Source organism: Trichosurus vulpecula, chromosome 3 (genome assembly GCF_011100635.1).
Source record: "Trichosurus vulpecula isolate mTriVul1 chromosome 3, mTriVul1.pri, whole genome shotgun sequence".
NCBI classification, from domain to species: domain Eukaryota; kingdom Metazoa; phylum Chordata; class Mammalia; order Diprotodontia; family Phalangeridae; genus Trichosurus; species Trichosurus vulpecula.
In genome coordinates, this window is record NC_050575.1 from 161,063,302 (window position 1) to 161,086,573 (window position 23,272).

Here is a 23,272-nt window from a genome sequence, read left to right on the forward strand (position 1 = left end):
TTGTAGGCCTGCCCATGGGCCTCTTGGGTGTTTCTCAGTCCCTTTGGTGACTCCTGTTCCAGGCACTGAGCATCTTCCCTCTCAAGGCCCTCAGGACTTGGTACAATGAAACACAGCATATGTTGTTCTGAGAGGACCAGAAAAGTGATCCAAGCTGCTGCTTGACCAGAATGAAATTTCAATTAGAAAATGTTGAGTAACTAACAAATAGAAAACAAGCCAAAAGCATCATGGTGTCCTAAAAAAAAAAAGCACTGAGTTCAGGGGCAGAAAACCTGGGTTTGAATTCTGACCACTACTTACTGCTTATATGACTTCAGATAGGTAATTCCCTTCCTTTGGGGCTCAGTTTCCCCAACAGCAAAATGAGATTAGATGGTCTTCTACTACAGGAGATGGTCACCTCTAAAAGTTTTAACTCTAAATTCTAGATATAAATATTTTATATCTAAATATTATATGACATGTATAATATGGAATTTAGCTATATGAATTTATTTATATAGCTAAATTCTATAATATACATATTCCTTCTACAAAAATGGGTTTAAATGAATATTTAAAATTATTTTTACATGCAATTGGGGAAAAATAAAATATTAAATAAAAAAGAAATGGGTTTAAAGTAATTAAGGGCAGGAAGTTTATTAGAAAGAAAAATAGAATTGATAAGAACATATAGAGTAGGGATCACAAAGCATCCTTTTTCTATGAGGAGAGATTCTTGCATCCAGGGTCCTCAAGTAGAAGGGCCCCAGGAACAGATTCTTGCTGTCTCTACCCCTGCCTGGTACCTTCATTGACTTTAGGATCATAAGAGCACAGATTTAGAGCTGAAAGGGACCTCAGAGGCTGTCCAGTCAAAGCAATTCACTTTGCAGACGAGGAGACCGTGGCCCAGAGAGGTTATAACTTTCCCAAGGTTGTGCAGGTAGCAAGCAGCTGAACTAGGAAATGAAACAAAGTCCTATGACTTCAAATCCAATGTATTTTCTGTTGTGCCATGGATTTCTCCCAACTTGTAAAATATGGGCATTACAACATCTTCCTTTGGAGATCAAAATCAGTTCCACCCTTTCCCAGGGCCTTCTTGGCCCTGGGCCCAAGGAATTATTGGCTCCAAGACCAAATCAATAATCAGTAGGCACTTAGTGCACCTGAACCAAATGGATTTGGAGGATTGGATGACCACAAGCAACCTCTTGGGTGCCAGCAGACCTCACTGCCCCAGAGGCTCCAGGTCAGAGGAGGCTGTGTTTCTTGACCACCATCCAAGGGGAGTAGCTTCCCTTCCCCCACCCTTTGCCCAGCCCCCAAGGAAAGGCGAAAAAGATCCAGAAAGGTTTATTGTATGAAAGAAAGAACACAACATCTGTACATCTATTTACAGAATGAACTGGACTTATTTACAGCAAAATTGAGTCTCTTCCTGGGAGAGGAAGAAGAGAGGGAGGGAAACGGAGACCCAGAATCAGGAATAAAAGGGACTCCAATTGGAGTATAGGGGACCAGGGAGTAGGGAAGAATTGAAGGAGAAGTAAGGGAAGGAGTGAGGGGGAGGGGCTCTGGGGCCTTCTTCTCAGGAGGTCCACTAAACGCGTAAGGGGAAAGATAGAGGGGTAGGTTGGGAGCAATGTCGAGGACCATCACAGGTGCTCAGGGAAGCTGGGGAAGACACCAGAGGAGAGGCTTAGGAGGTATTCCTTGAACAGTGTCGGTCAGGGGTACTAGGGAGGGAATAAGGGCTGAAGTGGGGGACTGTCCTGGGCACTACATGGCCCTTTCCAAGTCCCAAAGGCTCTAACAACCCCATGGCCCTCCGATGAACGCCTCCAGTGTGTATTTGGACAGTCTGGCTGCTTTCTGTATTGCAAGGGTTTTGGTTTGTGTTCAGCCCCAGGCCTGCAGGGGATATCTGTCTCTCCCCTTTTCTCCTTCCCCAAATGCTGCCTGCAGCCATGAGGGTGGGGAGTATTGGGGTGATGGAGAGCACAGGAAGGCTACAGCTCACTGGAACGGATGGCGGGCTCTAGTTTGTGGGAGAGGGCAGTGAGGACCTTGTCAAACTTCTCATAGCGAAGGGCCTGGCTGCTGGCTGCCCCCTGGCTGCCCCAGAGAAGGCGCATCTGGAATTCTGTGCTGAACACTTCCAGGAGCTCTGGGAGGGCTTGGAATCCTGTGGGGAGAAAAATCAGGTGAAGTCCAGTCCCGAGGATCTCCTCCCATCCCCAAAACCCAAACCTTGGACTCACAGCCTGGAAGCCTGGGTGTCTGCCTTCCTATTCTGCTTAGCTACATTTTATTCATCCCTCAGGTCCCAGCCTTCTGTTACAAAGCCTTCTATAGTCATTCTAGCACCTAGAGATGGCTCCCACCTTTGGACACCTATGTCACTGACTCTTCCCTTCCCTGGGCACACCATTTTTGAAAGAATGAATGAAAAAGTATTTATTAAGCACCATACTATGTGCAAAGCAATGGAGATTATATTTATTTCTTAAATATTTCACATCTGTGCATATCTCTCCCCAACTATACTATAAGCTTCCTGAAGATAGGGATTTTATCTTATTTATTTATTTTTTTAAATCCATTGAGCACCTACCCCATGAAGAGCACTCTTTGGGTGCTGGGGGGTTATAAAACCTAGTTAAGACACTGTCCCTCCCTTAGGGAAGCTTATAGTCTAATGGGAGTATAAGATACAAACACATGTAACCACAATAACATAATATGACATGTTAAGTGGGAGAAATAAATACAAAGGCAAGTGCTCTGGGAGGCCCAAGTGAGGTCATTACTGCCTAGAGGGATCAGGGAAGGCTTCTTAGAGGTGGTGATGTTTCAGTTGTGCCTTAAAGAATGGGCGGGGGAATTCAACTGGCATATCTTGGAAAGAGATGAGTACTAACCTCGACATGGTCTATGTTAAATTAAATGAAGAAAAGGGGATGAGGAAATGGAAAAAGGAGAGAGAAAGAGAGAGAGAAGAGAAAGAGACAGACAGAAGAGAGAGAAAGAGAGAGAGAAAGAGAAAAAGAGAGAGAGAGAGCAGAAGAAAGGTGGGGAAAATAGGAGAAAGGAAAAGAGCAAGACCCAGTGGGAAAGGAGACAGAAAAGAAAATGGCCCACAAGTGTCAGCTGCCCCAAAGAGCTCTTCCCAGCTATCAGCCTTGAGACAGGCTGAGCATCCCCAGTGTCCAAGGATCCCCTGTGCTCTGGGGAACTGGCCTGGGTCTGCCTACTCCCTGGGATTCCATCTTCAGGCTTCACGGTGCCTTACCTTGAAGCTTGACCTCAGCATTGGTGTGGTACAGGCCCCCATGATGGGCTACGGTGCGGGCAGCCTCCAGGTGTGCAAGGACGACTTCCACGCCATGCTCTGTGCTTTCCCAGGGCTCCGGGCCCTCTGCGGGAGCAGTGTCACACTCCAGAAGGGTGATGAGGGGTAGCACATGAGGGAAGGTTGTGTTACTCAGTGGGGGGCTGTCTGTAGTTGAGAGTAAAGAGAGAGGCAACTCAGGCTTCCATTCACAACAACCTCCTAGTGCATTAGATATACATGAAGGTAGGGGGAGAAATGTCAGTGCCATTTTGGATCTGTGCTCCTAAGGGTCCCTCAACCTCCATCCCTGGTACCTAAATACCCCTGTCTTCTTCATTTTGGATCAATTGAACTAAAGAGAGGCTCAGAAAGAATCACAGAGGGTGAGAGCTGGAAGAGACCTTAGAACACAAAATGTTACAGTCAGAAAGGGACCTTAGAGCACCCTCCCCGGAGTCAAGAGGACCTGAGTTCAAATGCGGCCTCAGACACTTGACACATGTACTAGCTGTGTGACCTTGGGCAAGTCACTTAACCCCAATTGCTCTGCCAAGAAACAAAAGAAAGGGACCTTAGAGGTCATCTACAGTTGAAGAAACAGACCCAAGCCAGTGGAATAACTTGCCCCCAGATCACATAGCCAGGTTCACGGCAAAGCTGAGATTAAAAACTCGGATCTCTTAAATCCCAAGTCTATAACTACACTGCACTAGATGGGAGTATCGTGGGAGCTTCCTTCCCTATACCCTACAAACCTTGATCAAATGAGATAATGATTGTAAAGCATTTAGCACAATGCTTGGCACATAGTAGGCACCATGTAAATGTTCGTTATTATTATGAATTATCTGCACCTAAATAGGCCGTGGGTACCACAGGCTAGAGAAGAGGGAAGGCCAAAAGCTACTTCATTTCCTGGGCCCCCTTGACTTGGGCCCTGTCTGACCCTGGTCTATGGCTGCCCTTCTCTGAGGCCTGAGTAGTTCTATGCCTGTAACCGTGTGACAGCTCGGGCCCATTGGAATGGGAGTGGGAGCAGGGAGGTACCCAGAAGCAGCCTACCTTTGCCCTCATTGAGGCTTTTCAGGAACGGTTTCAACTTCTTCTCATACAGGATGGCCCCTTCTGTGTGCCGCTGCCGCAGAGTCATCCAGGTCTGCTCTAGTCGTGAGATCTGGGTGTAGGAGAAGGGGGGAGTGGACACAGGACACAAGGAATGGTAGACGAGTCAGAGGAGAGGGAAGGGATAAGGGTCTTTGTTGGCAGCTGCCAGTTGTAGGTGGATTTTTGCTTTCAGAAAACCTGACATAGGAAGCCCTCAGTATTTTATCATGATTTTTTTTTTAATTCAATGAGCTCCCATTGAGTACCTGCCACTACTTTGGGTCCATATTTGTGGTTCCACCAGTAGAGGGCAGTTCTTTCATGATACAGGGCCACAACTACCCTGTACCTTATCATCTAGAGCAGGAACCCGGAGCCTGAACTAGGTTAAAATGTAACTGGGGAATATTTAACAAAATAAATAAAAATACATTAAGACATAGATAATGTTAACGTGTGGTTTTCTAAGTCAATGTGTGGCCCACAGGGATCCTTGTGTATGGTTTAGTGGCCTCTGTTTCTACTCGAGTTTGATGCCACTGCTCTAGAGGAGGACATAGGGCACTGACAGGTTATACAGCTTCTCCACATCACCCAGCTTGCATATCTTAGAAGCTAGACTCAAACGCAGGTCTTCCTGATTCCAAGACCAGCACCCTACCCAGCTATGCCTCTCAAGTCCTTAATATTATGAAATCCAAATTTATAAAACTGATGAATTTGGCAGGAGAAGGGTGGGGATGGGTGGGGAAAGGGAGGGAAGGCTACTCATTACTTATATTACAAAAGCATTTTTCATTTTGACAAGAAGATGCCCATTCAAATTTCCTTAAAACAATAAGACTTGTCTGTGGGGTAAATTCTTTGAGATAGGGAACTAACTCCCTTTACCAATCTGCTCTTTGCATTCTGCTCTTTGTTTTATACTCTTGGAGGAACTGCCTGAGGCATTGAGAGGTTATGTGACTTGTCCAAGAATAGGACTTGCCCACTGTCAAATAGTAACACTTGAACCTGACTCTGTTCACTATATCAGGCTGCCTCTCTAAAGCACCTTTCACTGCACTTAAAATGTTGCTGTTTTAAAATAGGATTTAGAACTAGAATGACTGAGCTCCTCTAATTCCACATCAATTGTTCTTTCCCCTGCTCTCCACTGGTCTCATTCGATTTACAGATGGTGCAGAGGAATTGGTCTGCCCCCCAACCTACACTGAGATTCCTGGCTAGCTGTGTGCTTCTCTTAGGCAATGCAGCCACTCAGCTGTTCCTGCTCAAGGCAGACTGAGGACCCTAGAGTGCCCTGACCTAAGTGAGTCCCTCACACAGTGATCCAGCCTACTGTGGGGCAGGGAGGGAGGGGGATCCCTCTACCTGGGCCATGTCCAAGGCACTCATGACCGCAGCAAAGCTGAACATGTTGCCCATAGTTCCTCGGAGCTCTGCCGCCAGCTGGATGGTCTTGTGCAGCAGGGCCGCCCGCTCCTCTGTAGAGCCTGTGCAGCCCAGGATGTCCACAGCCAGCATGATGGACATGGTGTGGAACCTGTCAGAGGATGAGAGGGGGTGGTTCAGAGAAGAGGGAGGGGCTGAATAGGGAGGGGTGGGGAGGGGTGGGGAGGGCTAGGAAGGGCTGCTTGGAAGCCAGGACTGAGTTGGGAGTAACTGAGATTGGTCAACTGAGCACAAGGGGTGGGACTAGGGAAATGAGAAACTCTGGAAAAGGACCTTACAGCTAATATAGTTCAAACCAATCATTTATAGATGAAGTGAAAACTAGAGGGGTTTCCTGATTGGCCCAAGGTCACCCAAGTGGTAAGGAGCAGGGCTGGAATTCAAACCCAGTGCTCTGGACACCATACCATGGACAAAAGTGACCTGTTCCTGAAAATACTCTGGGATGTGAATAGTCTCAAAGGTCCATCTGTATCTTGGGGAACCTCCATGTAAATGATCTTGGGGATACCAGATCCAGGGACTTCCCATGTGTGCCCAACCTCTCCTCTCCCCACCAGCCTCTGAGGCCCCTTCTCACCGTTCCAGCAGGTCCAGTCGGAGCTGCCGACCATGGGGGAGTGTTAGCAGCTCCATGCCCGAGCGGACTCCCATGAGCCCTTGCATCTCCTTGGTAACGCCCAGTATCCTAGCAACCTGCCGGGATGCCCAGAGAGCTGATTAATCTCCTCTCATTGGGGAAGGGGCCAGAAGCAAGGGGTCAGGGGAAGAGGAATCGTAGAATTATAAAATATGAAAGCTGGAAGGTCATCTAGTCCACAGCCCTCATTTCACAAATAAGTTACTGGTGATACAGTAAAAAGACTTTGCCAAGGTCCCACAGCTAGTTAGTGGCAGAGCTGGGGTGTCCCTGTTCAATCACAGGGTCATAGGATTTTAAGCTAGAAGGACCTTAGGGGTTGTTCAATCCAACCCCCTCATTTTATATATGAATAAGCTAAGGTCCCAAATGGTTAAGTGACTTGCCTAGGGTTACATAGGTTGTAAGTAGCAGAACCTGGGGAGGCAGGAGGGGAAGTGGAATAAACCACCTCTCTGAGCAGCCCCCCAGGGGATAGCAGGGTGTAGCCTGTAGGGCAGGCTGTGCCCCTTTCCTGTCCCATTTCAAGCCCGTACCAGACAGTCGACTTTGGTGACATGCCGGGCTAACGTCTTGGCATCCACATCAGCAAGCAGCTCTTTCACTTTCTTAAGGATGCTCATCTCCAAGGGTTTGTTGTCCTTGGGAATCAATATTGACTGGAAGGTGGTGGGGTTGAAGGAAGAAGTCACTTCTATGACGGGCGGTACGAAGCCTCCGCCCTGGTCCCCTTCATGGGGTCCATTCTCCGCTGCCCGCCCACCCATTAAGTGCTGTCCTTCTTCCACCTTCAGCCGTTCTACGTAGCTCTTGACCCCACCAAGTCGGGTTGGGGGTTCAGGTGCCACACGTTCTCGACTGCCCTTTACGGGTGGCTGAAGCTGGCAGTAGTGGCCAGAGTCCGGGTCGCTGTAGCTGTTGAGGGATGGGGATGGGGAGGCCTGGCGGTAGCTATGACAAGGGGTGGGGTGGACGCTGTTGCTTGGCTCATTAGGTGGTTTGGTGCCATTTCCTGGGCACAGCTGGGGCTCGCTGGAACGGCGGATGACAGGGGAAGCAGGCGTCATGCCAGAGGATGGAATGCCTGGAACATTTACACGGGTCACTGTAGGGAGATAAAGGAAAAACTCGTAGAATCAGAGGGTTTGGGGCTGGGAGGTACCTTAGAGGTCAATTAGCCAGATTAGGAAAATGCTTCACATAGGAAATAAGCAGCAAGCCAAGATCTGAACCCTGGTCCTCTGACTCCAAATTCACACTCTTTTCCTTACATTACTTACTAAGGCTGAGAACCCTAGGTACAGACACTGGGACCCGGCGCCCTTCCCTTCACCCTGGTTAAGCTGACTTTGGTTCATCCTATCCTGGTGGATCTGCCTCCATGGGTGTGGCCGAGGTCTCCAACACAGAAGAGGGAGATGCTGATCCAAGTGACTGAGACCAAGCCTGGCATTACACCCTGAAACCTAGACATTCAGAATACATAACCTGTGAGTTGTTAATGGTACCCCCGGGAGCCGCAGCAGGACTGAAGACCACTCAGCAACTTTGTGTTGTTTGGTATTTAAAACACCGATGATTATTTTTGGAGGCTTGTTTAAAAATAGTCAATATTATTTGTCGAGTCATGTAATCTCTAAGAGAGGCTTTGAGAGATGGGTTTAGTGGAGAGATCTTAGTGTGTGGCTGACTTAAGAGTTAGGAAGACCTGAGTTCAAGACTCGGCCCTGAAACATAACTAGATGTGTGGTCATGGGGAAATCGCGTGACCTTCTAGTTCCCCAGGCAACTAACACTTTGAAGACTCTAAGTTACAGATAGTGGTGGGAGTTTTCCTACTGGTAGTTCCCCATAGCAATGAAATCTCGTCTAGATAAATAAACTTTCACATATGAGGGTTTTTCAGAAGGGAAGTTTGTCTGCTTTGCATAAGGCACAGTGTAATCATCTACAACAAAGTTAGGTAATAAGGTTTTAAAAACAAAAACAGAGTGGGTAGGTAGCCAGAAGGCTGCCCTTGGGAATCAGGAAGATCTGTGTTTAGCTGCTGCCTCTGACCCAGCGTGTCTGTGTAGCTCTGTCTCAATTGCCTACCTTTTCCTTGTTCTAGTCCAGGGTGGGGAACCTGCAGCTTCAGGACCACACGTGGCCCTCTAGGTCCTCAAGTGGGACCCTCTGATTGAATCCAACTTAAAGTTGAGGACTTGAGGACCTAGAGGGCCACGTGTGGCCAGCCTCGTTCAAGGCCTCAGGTTCCCCACCCCTGCTCTAGTCAATTAACTCCCTAAGACAAGAAGGTTCCAACGTGCACCGGTAGAGGGAATTCCTCACCAGGAACTGCAAACACTGATTAAACCAAAGGTTTTGTCCAAAAACAGACTGCCTCCTTAGACCCTTGGTCCCCAGGCACGTTCTCTCCGCAGGACTTTGCCTCCCCTTACTGGACTCTGAAGGCAAACAATCCTCTAGAGACTTCAATAAAGAAAGAATGCATTTTTGAAACCCAAACTTTTCTGCATTGAAAATTACTCACAGGAACCCCTTTGCCTAGGGACCATGTTTCAAGGAGCAGGGTCCCATTTAGTGCATCCTGAGTCACAGACAGTTATGCCCAATAAAAATGAACAGGCTTGCCACATAGCCTGAAAAAAATGGCACAATGAAGGCCTGACTGTGTGTAATGCACTGGAAGTAATAATAGCTAGCATTGATATGGTGCCTACTATGTGCCAGGCACTGCACTAAGGGATTCACAAATATTACCTCATCTGACCCTCACAACAATCTCGGGAGGTGGGTGCTACTGTTATTCCTGTTTTACAGTTGAGGAAACAGAGGCAAACAGGTCAAGTGACTAGCCTAGGGTCACACAGCTAGTAAGTGTCCGAGGTCACATTTGAACTCGGGTCTTCCTGACTCCAGGCCTGGCCCCCTATCCACCCCAACATGTGTACCTCTAAGAACTTTCTTTTTTGAACACCTCTCCATTTCCTGTGGGCATCTTACTTATTGATTTAAATTATTTCCCACTAGAAGTTTGTTGATTTGGTCAGTGCACACATTCTGGAGTCCTAAGAGAGCTTGAAGAATAAGTCGTTTTGTTACATCAGCTATTTTAAGGAAGGTTAACTCATGTGAGAGGCAGATCTAGAGACAGACCCATCTAAGCTCTGACCAAAAGATTCAGACGGGACTGAAACAATAGTGCGCACACACACACAAACACACACACACACGCATACATACACACATATACAGATATACAGACAGACACACACACACAGTCAGATGCCCAGAGAAGCTATTGGCAGCCTGCCCTCCCTTTCCCTGCCCTTCCTGCAGGGCCATACCAGTGCTATAGGCTGGTGATCCAGGGCTCTCAGAGATGGGAGACATGGGGGAGTGCAGGTCTGGGATCTGGTCCATGCTGAGGGCACAGTTGCGGATGGCATCCCGGTGAGGGGGAAGAGACACACTGTAGACCAGAGAAGAGCAGAGCACATCCCCTCAGCTGGACGTCTTCCACTATTGGTTATCCCCACTTCTTGTCCTCTTGTCCTGGGCCTCTCCATTGTTCAACCTGACCTTCCCTACCCTGCCCTCCACCGTTCCCCATCCTTCTAGCCCAGGTTACCTAACCCTAGGATGTCTTCCCTTCCCCACATCCCCTTCCTCTATCCTTATGAAGTCTAGACCCATCATTCTGAACACTGGAGGTTTGAGATCAGGAGGCTGGTTCATTCAGGGACCAGTGAAACAAGAAGCATGTCTGCAACCGATTCTCTCCTCCGCAGCGGGGAACCCCTTTCTAGGATCAGGCTGCAAGGTTTCTTCCTGATCATGTGCCTGAGTTTCTACTCCTCAGAGTGAATCCCAGTTGACATAATCCCTTTATCCCTCCCTTTCTTCCCTTTACTTAACCCCTCACCCACAGAACCTCTCTCTCTGAAACCAGCCCACATAACACAGTTTTTGGCCCCCGGGTTTGGGGTATCTGTCTGGCCCTGTCTATGGAGAACAAAACCAGAGTCCTTCCCAGGGGAGGTACATGGTGAAGAGACCAAATGCACAATCTATCCCACCAGCTTCAGGGTTGAAAGACCTCACTCCATTCCTTTGGAATGGAGAAGGCAGAGAGGCTGGCAGGGATGATGAGGAAGCTACAGCTCTGAGCTCCCTGAGCCCATCAGGGCCTCCATGCTCTCTGGCACCTGGCTTCATTGCATGCATTGCGGTTCTTGGCACAAGCCTCAGCCTTTGATTCCAGGCCACAAGCATTTCTGCTGATGCCCACCCAGGATTGATCCAGGCTCAAGCAGCACCAGGCCTTTTCCAGCATTCTCAGGCAAGGATGAAAAGAGGTACCTCCTTGCCCAGGGGGCACAGAGAGGAAATGACCCAGCAGCGTCTTTCTCTCATGCATGCCATGGGATGAGTCCCCATGGAGTAAGGATTCTGGGGTTCTTTGATAAACTATAGAAAGGTCTTTGAGAAGAGATCAAGAAAAATATATCAGGGAAGAAGAAGGGGGTCCTAGGATCCAGGTGCCTGGGTCCTATCCACAATAAGAGTCTCCTAGGATAAAGTTATATCCGTGCCCAATGTCCTGGGCATTGTTAGTCCCTTCCTTGGGGAAAACGGGAGTGTGTACAGACTCACTGTGAAGACCTTACTTCCTCCTCCTAGCTTTGCCACCAGGTGATATAGGGCAGGGCTGTCCAAAATGTGGCCCACGGCCCACCTACAAGCATAGCAATTTACACAAATGCTTTAGTAAATGAAGCCAAGCTATCACAGAACTCTCACTAAAATGGCAAATCAAAATATATTGTCTATTGTTTCAATAAAAACCTAAGGTTGGACAGCCCTGATACAGGGTATTGAGAGATCAAGGAGACTCTCATCTTAGCTCAGTAAGGCCTAGACTCCAGGCAGACAAGGAACCTCTCCTATTCCCCTCAAAAGAGTAGGCACACTGGTGGGCAGCATAGAGCCACTGAACATGGAATGCCAAGGCTGGAAGGATCCTCAGATATCACCAGGCTCAACTGCTACATTTTACAGAGGGAGAAACAGAAAAAAGAGATTTGCTGCAGGCGCCCTACCTGGTGGGGCAGCCCTCGCCCCTGGTTATCTTGTCTGCTGTCAGTCCGTCGGTCATGGTGACACTCCTCCTCTTCATGTGGCCTCCCTTCTGACTGGAGGGGCTGGCGGGGCCCCCAGACTTGCCATGACCAAGCCCATAGCTGGCCTCCAGGTAACGCAGGGGGAAGGTGCGGTTGATGGGACAGTAAATAATGGCTCCACTCTGCTCAGACACAGCCTTGCGGCTTCCCACATAATAGCGGACCAGGGCAGGCACATGGTCAAAGCTCTCTTGTTCAAAGAGGTATTGGATATGGGTATAGTTCTCACTGGCCTTCACCATAACCTTGTTGACCTTGAAGTGCAGGGGCTGGTTGTGCCAGCGACAGGTGAGGACGTAGTCACCGAGGCTAGTTAGTGAGTCGCGGATGAGGAAGTCACCATTCCGTTGAACCAGGCTCTCTGAGACCTGTGGAGAAACGTATTCAGAACCGGGCATTTGGGAAAAGGGAAGAGAGGGGAGAAGGGCAGGGGCACATCGATAACAGACCCACTGTACAAGGGGCCGAGCAAGTTCATTTCAGATCTAAGTGTCTGGGGGAAGAAGGGAGAAAGTCAATGACGTCCGTAGTCACTTCATCGTAATCAACATTACTGTCACCACTGCCAGCACCATCATCACCATCCCTGTTCCTATCTCACCAGCATCACTAAATCACTCCCATGGCCACCATCCTCATTATCACTGCTAGCAGCCACTTCACCACCTCATCACGCCTCCATCATCAGGCTTCTTGCCATTACCTCCATAAGTATGACCGTCACTATTGTTATCCCCATCCCCATCATCACCATCTACTGTCCAACCCCACTATTATACCACCATTACTGCCAACATCATAATCACCATCCTCTTCACAAACGACCATAACCACTACCAAATAGTATTCAAACACTTCTCCAGAGAGAGCATTCTTCGGGGTACTCTGTATGAAGCAACTGTTTGATTCCTGCTCACAGAAACCTCACTTCTGCCTACATGGAAGTTTTCTTCCTAGTCTAGCAAGTCTACACCAATTATACTATTGAACTATATTTTTCGAGTACAGAGGTAAGCTCTATCTTGTGAGTTTGATAAATACAGTGGGCTGGGACCAGGGCTGGAGCAGAAGGCTGGGAGGTAGGAGCATCAGTTACAGAAAGCCTAGCCCCTTCCAGAGATTCTTAAGCCTTTGGAAATACTGGATTACTAAGGCCCTTTCTGCCTCTAACCACCATCTAGAAAGCCAATAATACCCAAGTCACAAATAAAACCTCCTGGCCCAGATAACACAGTTTTTGACCCCTGGGTTTGGGGATCTGTCTGGCTCTCTCTTTGGAGAACAAAACCAGAGTCCTTCCCAGGGGAGGCACATGGTGAAGAGACCAAACGTACCATCTATCCCACCTGCTCCAGAGTGGAAAGGCCTCACTTGAGGCTGGCACTTATTACCCATGTGATCATGGTCATTTTTGCTCTTTGGGTCTCTGTTCCTCATCTTTAAAATAAGGAGGTTGGATGGTCTCTGAGATCCCTTCCACACAGCTTTGACAATCACCACACTCAGACTTTCTTCTCTTCCCCTGCATCCAGTCAGATTCAGAGGCAAGAATCATTTTGGAATCCCCAGAAGCTGGGCTCATTTGGACACAGGGCACTGAGAGCTGGAGCCAGGCCCCAGGCATGTGGATCCCCACTCACCTCTCGGGGAATGCGGCCATGGTACCAGGCGTGGCTTCGGAGGTCAGTGCTACTCAGTTTGAGCTCCTCCTCCAGTTCCTTGTGAAGTTTCTCTGGGGAAGAGTCCAATATGTACTTCTCCTTTGAGAACTGGGAAAAGGAAGACAGGGGGTGTTAGCCACAGATTGGGAATTCCTCACATCCTCCTATCTGAGCCTTTTGCAAATGGCTTCCCCCATCCCTGGAGGCACAGAGGCCCAGTGTCTGGAAGGTGATTTCCCCAGCAAGGAGAATCCCTTGCTTGTCTCTGGACAGAGCTTTCCCATCCAGAATGTCACCCTGTGATATAGGCAGGGCAGAAAAGAGGAGTCACATTTAACAGATGATAAAGCAGAGGCCCAGAGGAAGAAAGGGATTTCCCAAGGTCACGTGAAGAGTTAGTGGAAGAGCCAGGATTTTCCAAACCCAGAGCTCCTGACCACAAGCCAAGCCTCTTCCCACTACACCTAGATGCCTCTTCCTTCTCTCCTGTCATTATGATTGGACACCTGATGCCCCATCCTCCCTCCTCCCTCTTTTTCTGCCACAGGTGTGAACTCGACAGGTTATTCTTGGCTCTTCCATCCCCAGCGGGCAGGAGGCTGACGGAATCCTGGAGAGACCCAGGGCCTGGGAGAATAGCACCAGGAGGGAGGGAGATGAGGGCTTGCTATTTCCCTTACCAGGATAGGGCAGGAAGAAAAGCAGCTGCTCTGACTTAGCTTGGAGCGACGCAAGAGAAAGCTGTGCTTTGAAATCTTCCCCTCTCTAGCCCCTACCTTGGTCATTGCTTTAAGCAACTCCATTCCAAAATTCAAGACCCAGAGAATTAAGAGAGACGATGTGTTTCAGTGGAAATGAGCCCCTGACAGGGTCTATTCTACTGATGGGGTGTATCACCTTATGTCACATCTCTACTCTGAACCTTAGCTTGTCCCAGCTCTGACATTCTGAGTGAAGACTTTGAAGGGGGCTAACAGACCCAGCCCATGCAGACTACAATTGAAAAGATCCCCCTAAAGCTTAGGGTAGAGGACACCTGAGTCCTTATCACCTCCTTGTCCTTAAGGGTCCTTACATTAAACCCAGAGGGTTTATGCCCCTAGGGTCTAGGGGAGGAGGGGATGCTGGAGGCCTGACTGGATGGATAGAGGAGAGTCCCCGGTGCTGCATCCGCTCTCTGCCCTGTCATTGGCCAGAGATGATCTCACTGCTTCCCAGCTTGCTGGTGTGTGATTGGCTAAGGCCACAGGGATGCTGTTGTCAGCTGGATGGGGGCCAGTCATTCATGCAGGGCTCAGGGATGAGCGTGTGTGAGAGAGAGGGGGAAAGGGGGAAAGGGAGAAATGATCAGCTCTCTGTCTCCCTGAAAGAGGCTGGAGCCTAAATGGCAAAGTGAAGAGAAGATGGCAAAGCAATGACTGGGGGTGTGTGACTAGTCTCCTCCTGTCTAGCCCCCCCCCTTCTACTTGGTTTCTCTTTTAACCCTTCCTGTGCCTCAGTTTCCCAACCCTATGGAAGCCCAACATATCCAAGATTGATGCTCATCCAGAGAGGCTGAGGTCCTCCCCCTCCCCTGCCTCCTTGGCTCTTGGTTAACTCTTTCAGTGCCAGGATCTAGTCCCACACCTGCACTTGCCAAGCTGGGTTCGGAGATCCCTGCCTCAAATGTGACAGTGCCATTGGGGAAAGAGTCCAAACCCAAGCCCTACTCCGACCCCAGGCAATTCTCCAAAGGGCAGGTAAGTGGTTTGCACTTAAGCACCAGCCCAGTCCAAAGCCCCATAGCTTTTCCTCACCAACCCTCCTGCCCCCAGCATGGCCACAGAACAGAAATCAGAGATCAGAGTCTCCTGGATACAATGAGAACAACCCCCTTCCTCCTTACTGTACTCCCTTTCCCCAAGTTTGAAGGGGCTCAGAGCTCCAGATTGGCTGTGGAGGGGACGGGGCTGGGGCAGAGGGGAACTCCTTCTGGGCATCAAGAGCCACTTGGCAGGAGACAGTGACCCCATTGCCTCCCTCTGACCCACAGAGCTCTAGTTCTGCAGGATGAGCTGGCACCGGGGGAGGCACAGACCAGTTTCCTGAAACCAGAATTGGAGATGCGGCTGCTCCCTCCAGATCCTCCATCCACAGGGGAAGGGGGTGAGGGGAGGCAGAAGGAATGGAGGGTGTTCCCCCTGTCACCCAGAAGTGACAAGGACATTGAGCTTGGTGATGGGGTCAGTGAGAGAGCAGCACCCTCTCCTTTCTGGGTGGGGGCAGGTTCCCCCTTTCCCTCACCTTGCGGCAGACCAGTCAGCCCCGCAGTAGGTTCACCCACCCACCCCCTTACACTCCAAGTGGGCAGCACCCATTTGTCTCTTCTGACCCCAAACATGAAGCCAATAGGCAAGAGGGGTCCCTACCAGCCACAAGCCCCACAACACAGACTAGGACTGACATGGTCCCCTGCTTACCGCCACTGTCCCCTTATAAGAACAACCCTGAGGTGTACCCAGCTGCCTTGGTTCCTAGACAACTGGCCCCTGGCCCAAGATATTACTCCAGTTGACCCCCTGCAGCCCTGAGGCAAAGGGCATCCTCTTGCCTCCCTCCCACCAGCCCCCAGCCCCTCACCTGCACGAAGGAGCCCCGGTAGAAGCAGCATGCCGCTGCTGACAGGGCACTCCACAGGCTGCAGCGCTCCGTCATCGCTGGCCGCTCTGGGCTCTGGGCCCGGGGGCAGCAGGAGCCCAAGGACTCGCTTGGGGTTAGCAAGGTGGTAGGGGGCTGGCGCACTGAGAGGGGCTGAGCTGGGCTGGGACCAGGGCTGGGGCCACCAGCAGCCGCTCAGCTTGGGTCTGTGCCTCTTCCCCAATTACCTCATCTCCTTGTTAGGGGAGGAGCAGGGAGGTGGGGGGAGGGAGGGAGGGGCGGGGAGACCCCACCCCCCTAGCCAGCCAGGGAGAGGGGAGGGGGCTATTGTTCCTCCCTCAGCCTGCCTCCAGACTCGCCCCCTCCTCCCTCCCTCTCTTACATCCCCCTTCCTTTTTCTCCTTCCCGGAGTGCTGGCCAGCTCCATCCCGGGTCTCCTAGGCTCTGCAGTAGGAAGGTCTGAGAAAGAAAGGGTCATGCCCCTAGTAGGAATTACCATGTGGGGAGGGCTCTGGGAGAGCTGACGAGAGAACCCCCAGAGAGAACTTTATACTGGGGTCCTGGTGGAAGAACGGGCTAAGGGCATTTCGTGCTCTGTGTTGGGGGGATGGGGCGGCGCTAAAGATTCCCCTACATAAACGTACTTCTGGCCCTGAACATGTTATGGAAGGAGTGAGTTCAAAATCAAATGTAATGAATAAAAAAAATCCTATTTGCATTAAAAGAATAAATTAAGGAACTCTTTGCCTTACAAAGGGACTCACAATAGGCCTTTTCAACAGAATTTTAGAATATTATAAGCATAGAATTTTAGAATTCCAGAACTAAGTAGAGGTCACTTAGTAAACCTCCCTTTTACTGTGATTTTTATTATCATTATTATTATTAATATTAATAATTTTATTTGAGCTTCCTCTCAGTGTGGCAGCCCTTCAATGACAAATGACATTCAACAGAGGTTACAATGGAAAGAATGTTGGATTTGGAGTTAGTCCGTCAGTCAATAAACATTTATTAAGCACCTACTATATTCTAGGCACTGTGCTAAGTGCTAGGATACCAAGAAAGAAGAAGAAGACGAAGACGAAGAAGAAGAAGAAGAAGAAGAAGAAGAAGAAGAAGAAGAAGAAGAAGAAGAAGAAGAAGAAGAAGGAGGAGGAGAAAAGAAAAGATGGCCCCTGCTTTCAAGAAACTCAGTCAAAGGATCCAAATTTCATTTCCTGCCGTGTCACTGCCCATGTGACATTGGGCAAGTCATTTGCCCTCCTTTAGGCCTCCGTTTCCTCATCTGCAAAAATGATGGGGTTTGACCAGATGACCTCTAAAGTCACTTCCAACTCCAGACCCATGATCCCATTACCTCCAGTAAGGTCCAGTGAGGTGGCCCATTTCCTCTGCTGGACAGCTCTAATTATCCTTCCCTCTACTGAGCTGAATGAAGTCTGCCTCCCTGTAACTTCTGCCGTAGTTTTTGTTCATCCTGCCCTCTGTTTTCTCTCTCATGTGATGAAGCCATCTCCCTCTTCCAGACTATTGCTCATATATATCTTCCAGACTCTTCACCATCCTGTCATCCCTCCTCCCTCAATTCATCTCAAGTATAAGGAGCAATTGGCAGGTAGTAAAAGGGGCCAGAAGTCAGGAGATCTGGGTTCTAATTTTCAGCTCTGAGATTTCACTAGAAGGCCATAAATCTAGAGCCAGAAGGGACCTCAGAGATCATCTCCTCTAACATCCCTCACTGAGAGGTGGGGCCCAGGGAGCTTAAGGTCACACAGGGAATCTCAGAGGCTGGATCGGACTCTAGGGCTTGTGTTCTGTGTTTCCTCCAGTGTTCTTTGAGGCACCATGCTGGAAAGGGGTAACCCACTTTAAGACCTATACAACTTCCTCAAGCCCCACCCTACCTTTCAGTTGATGGAAAAGTAGAAAGAAAGACAAAGGATTACTCACCTTCACATAGTCCCCTCCTGACTCCAGACCACTAAGGACACTGCAAAGAACAGAGGAAAGTGAGTCTCCCAAACATCACCACTCGTGCATCCACCCAGACCCCACCGAGCTGTCCCAGCTGGAGGACCCCCCTGAAGCATAGTGCTTGGTACACAGTGGGCACTTAATACATGTTTATTAATTGACTGAAGGCAAGGAGAGGGGCTAAAGAAGGTAAGGGTTAAAATATCTCCCTCTATGGTCAGGACTAGGTCTGAGCCAGAAGGTACTGAATAGATGCATTCTGAACCTTTCTCAGTAACCTCTCTTGAAACAGGGGTGTAATGTCACCAAGCTGGGTGTCAAGACGCCTGGGTGTTAGTCCTGCCTTTGTGAGCACTCTAGAATCTCATGATTCTGTTCACATGCTACGTGACCTTGGGCAAGGCTCCATCCTTTTCTGTACCCGCTTAGTCCCCCTTCCCCATCTATGAACTGAGGGAGCTGGCCTGGTTCATAGCTACATTCCCTCTCTGCTCTATCATTTTATGATTCAAGTTACCACTACCCATGAGCAGCAGCAGAAGTCCTTCCCAACCTTTGACCCCAATTCTTCATCCTATAGTTTAGCCACAGACGGCCATCTAAGGTAGATAGAGGAATGCCCTGCATGGTTCCAAATGCCCTGTCAAGGGTATATGGCAGGGAGATAGAATGATGCATTCCTCTACCATCACTCCCAACCCCACCCTGTTTTTCCCGGGTGAGGTGGTTCATCCTACAGTTTCCGGCCATTCAGGTCCGGATATCCTTCCACTTCTGGGAACAGGGAGGGCCTGGGACATTGGGATCACACAAGTGTTTCCTCTTGCTTTTCCTGCCTAGGTTCCTCCCACCTAGGGCCTGGTGGCTCTAGGGCAAAGCCCTGGGGAGTTCAAGAAGGCAGAAGGGCAGACAGGGCCAAGAAACAGTTGTCAAGTGTGAGGGCCAAGGCCTGGTGAGGCATGAGGCTGTAGAATGAGTGTGAGGCAGGCAGAAAGTCCAGAAGCACCAACTCCGGGCTGCATCCTGCAAGGAAACCTGCTTCCAGGCTCAGCTTGGTTACTCACTGGCCTTGAGACAATGAGTAAGTCCCTTTCTCTCACTAGGCCTCAGTTTCTTCTCTTTAAAAAGAGAATGATAGAACTAGATAACCCCAAGGCCTCCTTTTGCTCAAACACTAATATGATCTATGCAGATTAATTCAGTTGCCGTATTTTCACCTGATTCTTCTCCAGCATTATCAAATGCAGTAATAATAAAAAATCATGGTTTTTTTTTAAATCAGTTCCAGTAATTAAACATAGCAATTATTTAAAATAGCTGGCTCTATTCATCTATTTTTATATTTTTATTTTGTAGACTCACAAGGTGCTCAATTATTCAGTAATAAAGATTGAGATAAATCTGTTCAATTAATTATTTGATTAATCAGCATTAATTACATTAATTGATCACATTAGCCAATCTATTTTTATTATTAATGTTTGTTAATTCCTTCATTAGCTTAAATAATTATGCTAATAAATAGTTTTAATAACCTATTTCCCCCTTTTTTAGAGAGTTCGTGGCACTTTTCAATCTGATGTTCCTCCGTCAGCTTCTAGAGTGAGATGGCTCTCTACATGGATGAGAAGGGAAAAATTGAGGCCTGGAAGGGAGAAGGAACCAACCTCAATTCCTTCAGCAAGTTAGCTGCTGACTGGGGAAGAGGGAGACAATGAAAAGAGAGGATCTTCCTGTCCTTGTCCCATCTGGACTTATGCCAAAGGATGGCAAGGGCTGGCCACTTCCTGTTCTTGTCCCTAGTCTTTGAGGAAAAGGGTCACTAGAGAGTATTTATTAGGTTCTTAAGACTGAGGGAGGACATCTCAAAAAATTAGTGAAGGGGACAGACCAGAGCCTTCTGGGAACAGCCAAGATGAGATCTTCCTTTTGGTGAAACAAAGAATCCCAGAAACTCCAGGTTTCTCCTAGTGCCCATCCACCAGATTCTGGGTGGTGGTGGCCAATATTTTGAAATGGTTATCAAGTATTTTTCCAGAAAGAAAAGCCAGAAGGGAAATTTTCTCTTGGAAAATCTGATGCCTCATTCATTCATTCATCTGAGCACCATAGAGTATGTGCCACTTCAATGTTCAAGAAGCTTCTGGGCTGGTGTTTATCATACAGGCCACTCCCTTTACTGGGCTACTCACCAGTTATCCACAGGAGAACCCCAGAGCAAAGAGAGCAAGGGGAACTTTTCTGAGGCAGATTAGTGTGGCCCTGGCAATCTGGGTGACTTCCTCTGCATCAGTGCTGTGTAAGTGTGTATCTGTGGGATAATCCCTGTTCCCAGCTACACTGGGAGCTGAGGGCTTGGCCGTAAAGAGTGTATCAAGGTCGGACACAACTAGGTCTGTCAACCCCTCAGCTCTCCGGTCTGTCTGTATCAAAAGTTGTGAGACCTTTGTATTTAGGGGTTTGTAAGGGACCTTTGTAGTTTGGAGGATTGACAGCTGAGACGTTCAGTCTGACCATCACCAGGGAGACCGGATGCTGAACTCATCACAGGCCAAGGGAATCCAAATTCCTTAAGAAGAGGGATTATTGCTGTTCTTGTTTGGTCTTTGTGACTGCCCCACCTAGTGCCTGGTACTTAATCAATGATGCTGATTAGCAGAGAGAGAGAGAGAGAGAGAGAGAGAGAGAGAGAGAGGGAGGGAGAGAGAAAGAGAGAGGAAGCTCAGTTTCCCCACAGGTGGCTGGCTCCCCTGTGAGGTCAGAGAAACACAGAGCTGCAGCTCCTTGTGTTCCTTGCTCAGCCCCACCTAGCCTTTTTCTCACTACCATGACCCTTAGAGAACAGAACCCAGAGAACAGCGACCACTCCCAATGGATGAAGTTCTAGTTGCCATCCGTACAGATCCCAGTCTCCCAGCACCGCAGGAGACCAGGAGAGACTATCAATAATAAATGCCTTAGTCTGCCTAGCACTCTGAAATTCGCCAGGCACTTTGGTATCCATTATTTCATTTGACCCTCACAAAGATCCCTGGAGGTCAACAGAGCAAGTGTTACTGGTGCCACATAATAGATGTGGACAGTGAGGCCCAGAGAGGTACCAACTGCATTTTTAAAGCTCTTGGAGCCGGGCCAGATGGGATTTGAGAGATGGCATAGACATGGAGGACTAATGACTATAGAATGGTAGAGATGGAAGGCAGCCTCTGAGTAGGCAGGAATGTCCTTCCTTTATATTCCCCTGGTTTTCCATTAGGGGCTGACATGTAAATGTTGGTGCTCAAAAGAGGTTACCCACCCATTTTAAAGATGGGAAAAGTAAGGCTCAGAGATCCCAAGGACACATAAGTGGCAGAACTGAGGATCGAATAGCAGTAACTGGCATTTATTTCATGCTTTCAAGTTGGCAAAGCACTTTACATAGATGATCACATTTAAGCCTCCCAATGATCCCGGGAAGGTCAAACATGAGCCCACAGGCTACATATGACCTGCAACACTTTCCAATGAACCTGAACCAGATTAAAAATGTAATTTGGAAATAATTAACAAAATAAATAAAAATACAACAGGGCACTGATAATATTACATTTTAAAACCAAGTCAGTATGTGCCTTCAAAGATATTTATGTATGGATTAGTGGTTCCTCTTTCTATTTGAATTTGATACCACTGCTATATGGTATTATATCCCTGTTTTACAGATGGGGATACTGAGGCTTGCCAGGAGTTAAATAGCTGGTAAGGTTTGGAGGTAGGACTTGAACCCAGATCTTCTTGACTCCAAATCTAGCCCTCTACCTACCACTACCCTACACTGTTCTCCTGTCAGGTCAATGCTCCTTCACTTTATGCAATGTATTAAGATTTCAGGCAGGCCCAATCTCCTGGAGCCCACATCAACTCCAAATCCCATGGGAGAGGGGAGATGGGTCTGGATGTAGCAGCAGCCAAAGCAGTGTAAGTATGTGTCTGTGTGTTTTGAAGGTGTGTGTGTGGGGGAGAAGTGCAGATTGTAGGGTATCTGCCCTACTAGGAATCAGGAGAAAGCTGACCAAGACTGGGTCCCCTGAGGCTGGGATCCGTGTCACCCGCTTAAGTGCTTCTAAGTGGAGACAGGGATATGGGAAGCCTGAATGCCAAGGAATCTGACTCCAGAGTTCTCCAAGCAAGACAACTCCTCCCCATCCCCCAGCCCCAGCTCCGAAGATTCCCACAGTCAGATCTGTCTGAGGGTCTCAGGGATTGTGAGAAAGCTGAGGAGGGAGCTGAGGCAGGATGCTGGGAGCAGGAGGGCAGCTGGCTGGGGAGGTGGGGAAGGAGGGGTGGCCTTCCAGTTGACAGGCCCCAGCCGTCATGCCCCTGAGCCCTGGGCTGGGGGTTGAGGCAAAGAGGGCTGCCGGCTTCCTTCTGGAGTGTCACCCCCCCCCCAACACTCACAGCCTGGGGACAGGATGGCTGGAAATATACCCTCCTCTTCAGTCCCCCCCCTCACTGGTAATCGCTAACAGATGCCCTGTTACTGACGTCATCCCAAGAGACCAAGAGGGTCAGGACCGTGGGACTCCACGGGGCTGGGGAATTCTTGGACAGGAGTCAACATTCCAAATAGTGATGAGGGAGGGGGAACCAGAGCTCCCCCCACCCCCACCCCTCCATCCTCCTGAGGTGGGAGCTGTAACTCAGGCTCTGGACCTCTTCTTAGGGGCCAGCTAGGGTCTGACACAATAGACCAGGGAATGAAGAATACCCAGGTCCCGTTCACTTTCCCCACTCTACGGATGACCCTGAGCATGGCTCTGCTTTCTATAGGTCCCTAATTTCACTTTTAGTTCAAGTAGGTCACCTATCCTACCCTGGTTCTCAGCCTCGGAGCGATTGTGGGGAGTAAATTATGTCATGGGCACCTTTGGTGAAGCCCATGGACTTCTCTGAATATTATTTTTAAATGCGTAGAATAAATGTTGTAAGATTACAAAGAAATTAAATTATACTGAAATAAAGATGTCATTTTTTTCTGATCCAAGTTCATAGACTCCTGAAATCTGTCTGTGGATCCCAGGTTAAGGACTCCTGGTATAGACCATGGGTGGGGAGCCTGGAGTCTTCAAAGCCACACATGGCCCTCTAGGTCCTCAAGTGCAGCCCTTTGACTGAATATAAATTTCATAGAACAAATCCTTTTTTTAATTAAGTTTAGATTCCAGACTATACTTTGAGATCTGTAGTATAATAGAATGATCACTGGATAAGGGTCACAAGTCAAAGGTTCAAGTCCAATTTCTAT

At 48.8% G+C, this 23,272-nt stretch overlaps 1 protein-coding gene across 3 annotated transcripts in view; it reads right to left on the reverse strand.

Moving 5' to 3' along the window:
* Window positions 1-1,328: 1,328 nt before the first annotated feature.
* Window positions 1,329-23,272, reverse strand: part of SH2D3C (SH2 domain containing 3C) — a 28,837-nt gene continuing 6,893 nt past the window's right edge. Inside the window, exons 3-12 of one of the 3 annotated variants that reach the window (XM_036752530.1) lie at window positions 17,962-18,001; window positions 13,351-13,479; window positions 11,630-12,078; window positions 9,875-9,999; window positions 7,061-7,629; window positions 6,465-6,580; window positions 5,804-5,975; window positions 4,388-4,499; window positions 3,284-3,490; window positions 1,329-2,176 (exon numbers count right to left, since the gene is read on the reverse strand). In XM_036752530.1, coding sequence (XP_036608425.1) covers window positions 2,001-2,176; window positions 3,284-3,490; window positions 4,388-4,499; window positions 5,804-5,975; window positions 6,465-6,580; window positions 7,061-7,629; window positions 9,875-9,999; window positions 11,630-12,078; window positions 13,351-13,479; window positions 17,962-18,001 — 2,095 coding nt within the window. In that variant the 3' untranslated portion in view covers window positions 1,329-2,000. Of the gene's footprint in view, window positions 2,177-3,283; window positions 3,491-4,387; window positions 4,500-5,803; window positions 5,976-6,464; window positions 6,581-7,060; window positions 7,630-9,874; window positions 10,000-11,629; window positions 12,079-13,350; window positions 13,480-15,990; window positions 16,261-17,961; window positions 18,002-23,272 lie in introns of those variants that run through there. The other 2 variants (XM_036752531.1, XM_036752532.1) reach the window with 2 other exon arrangements.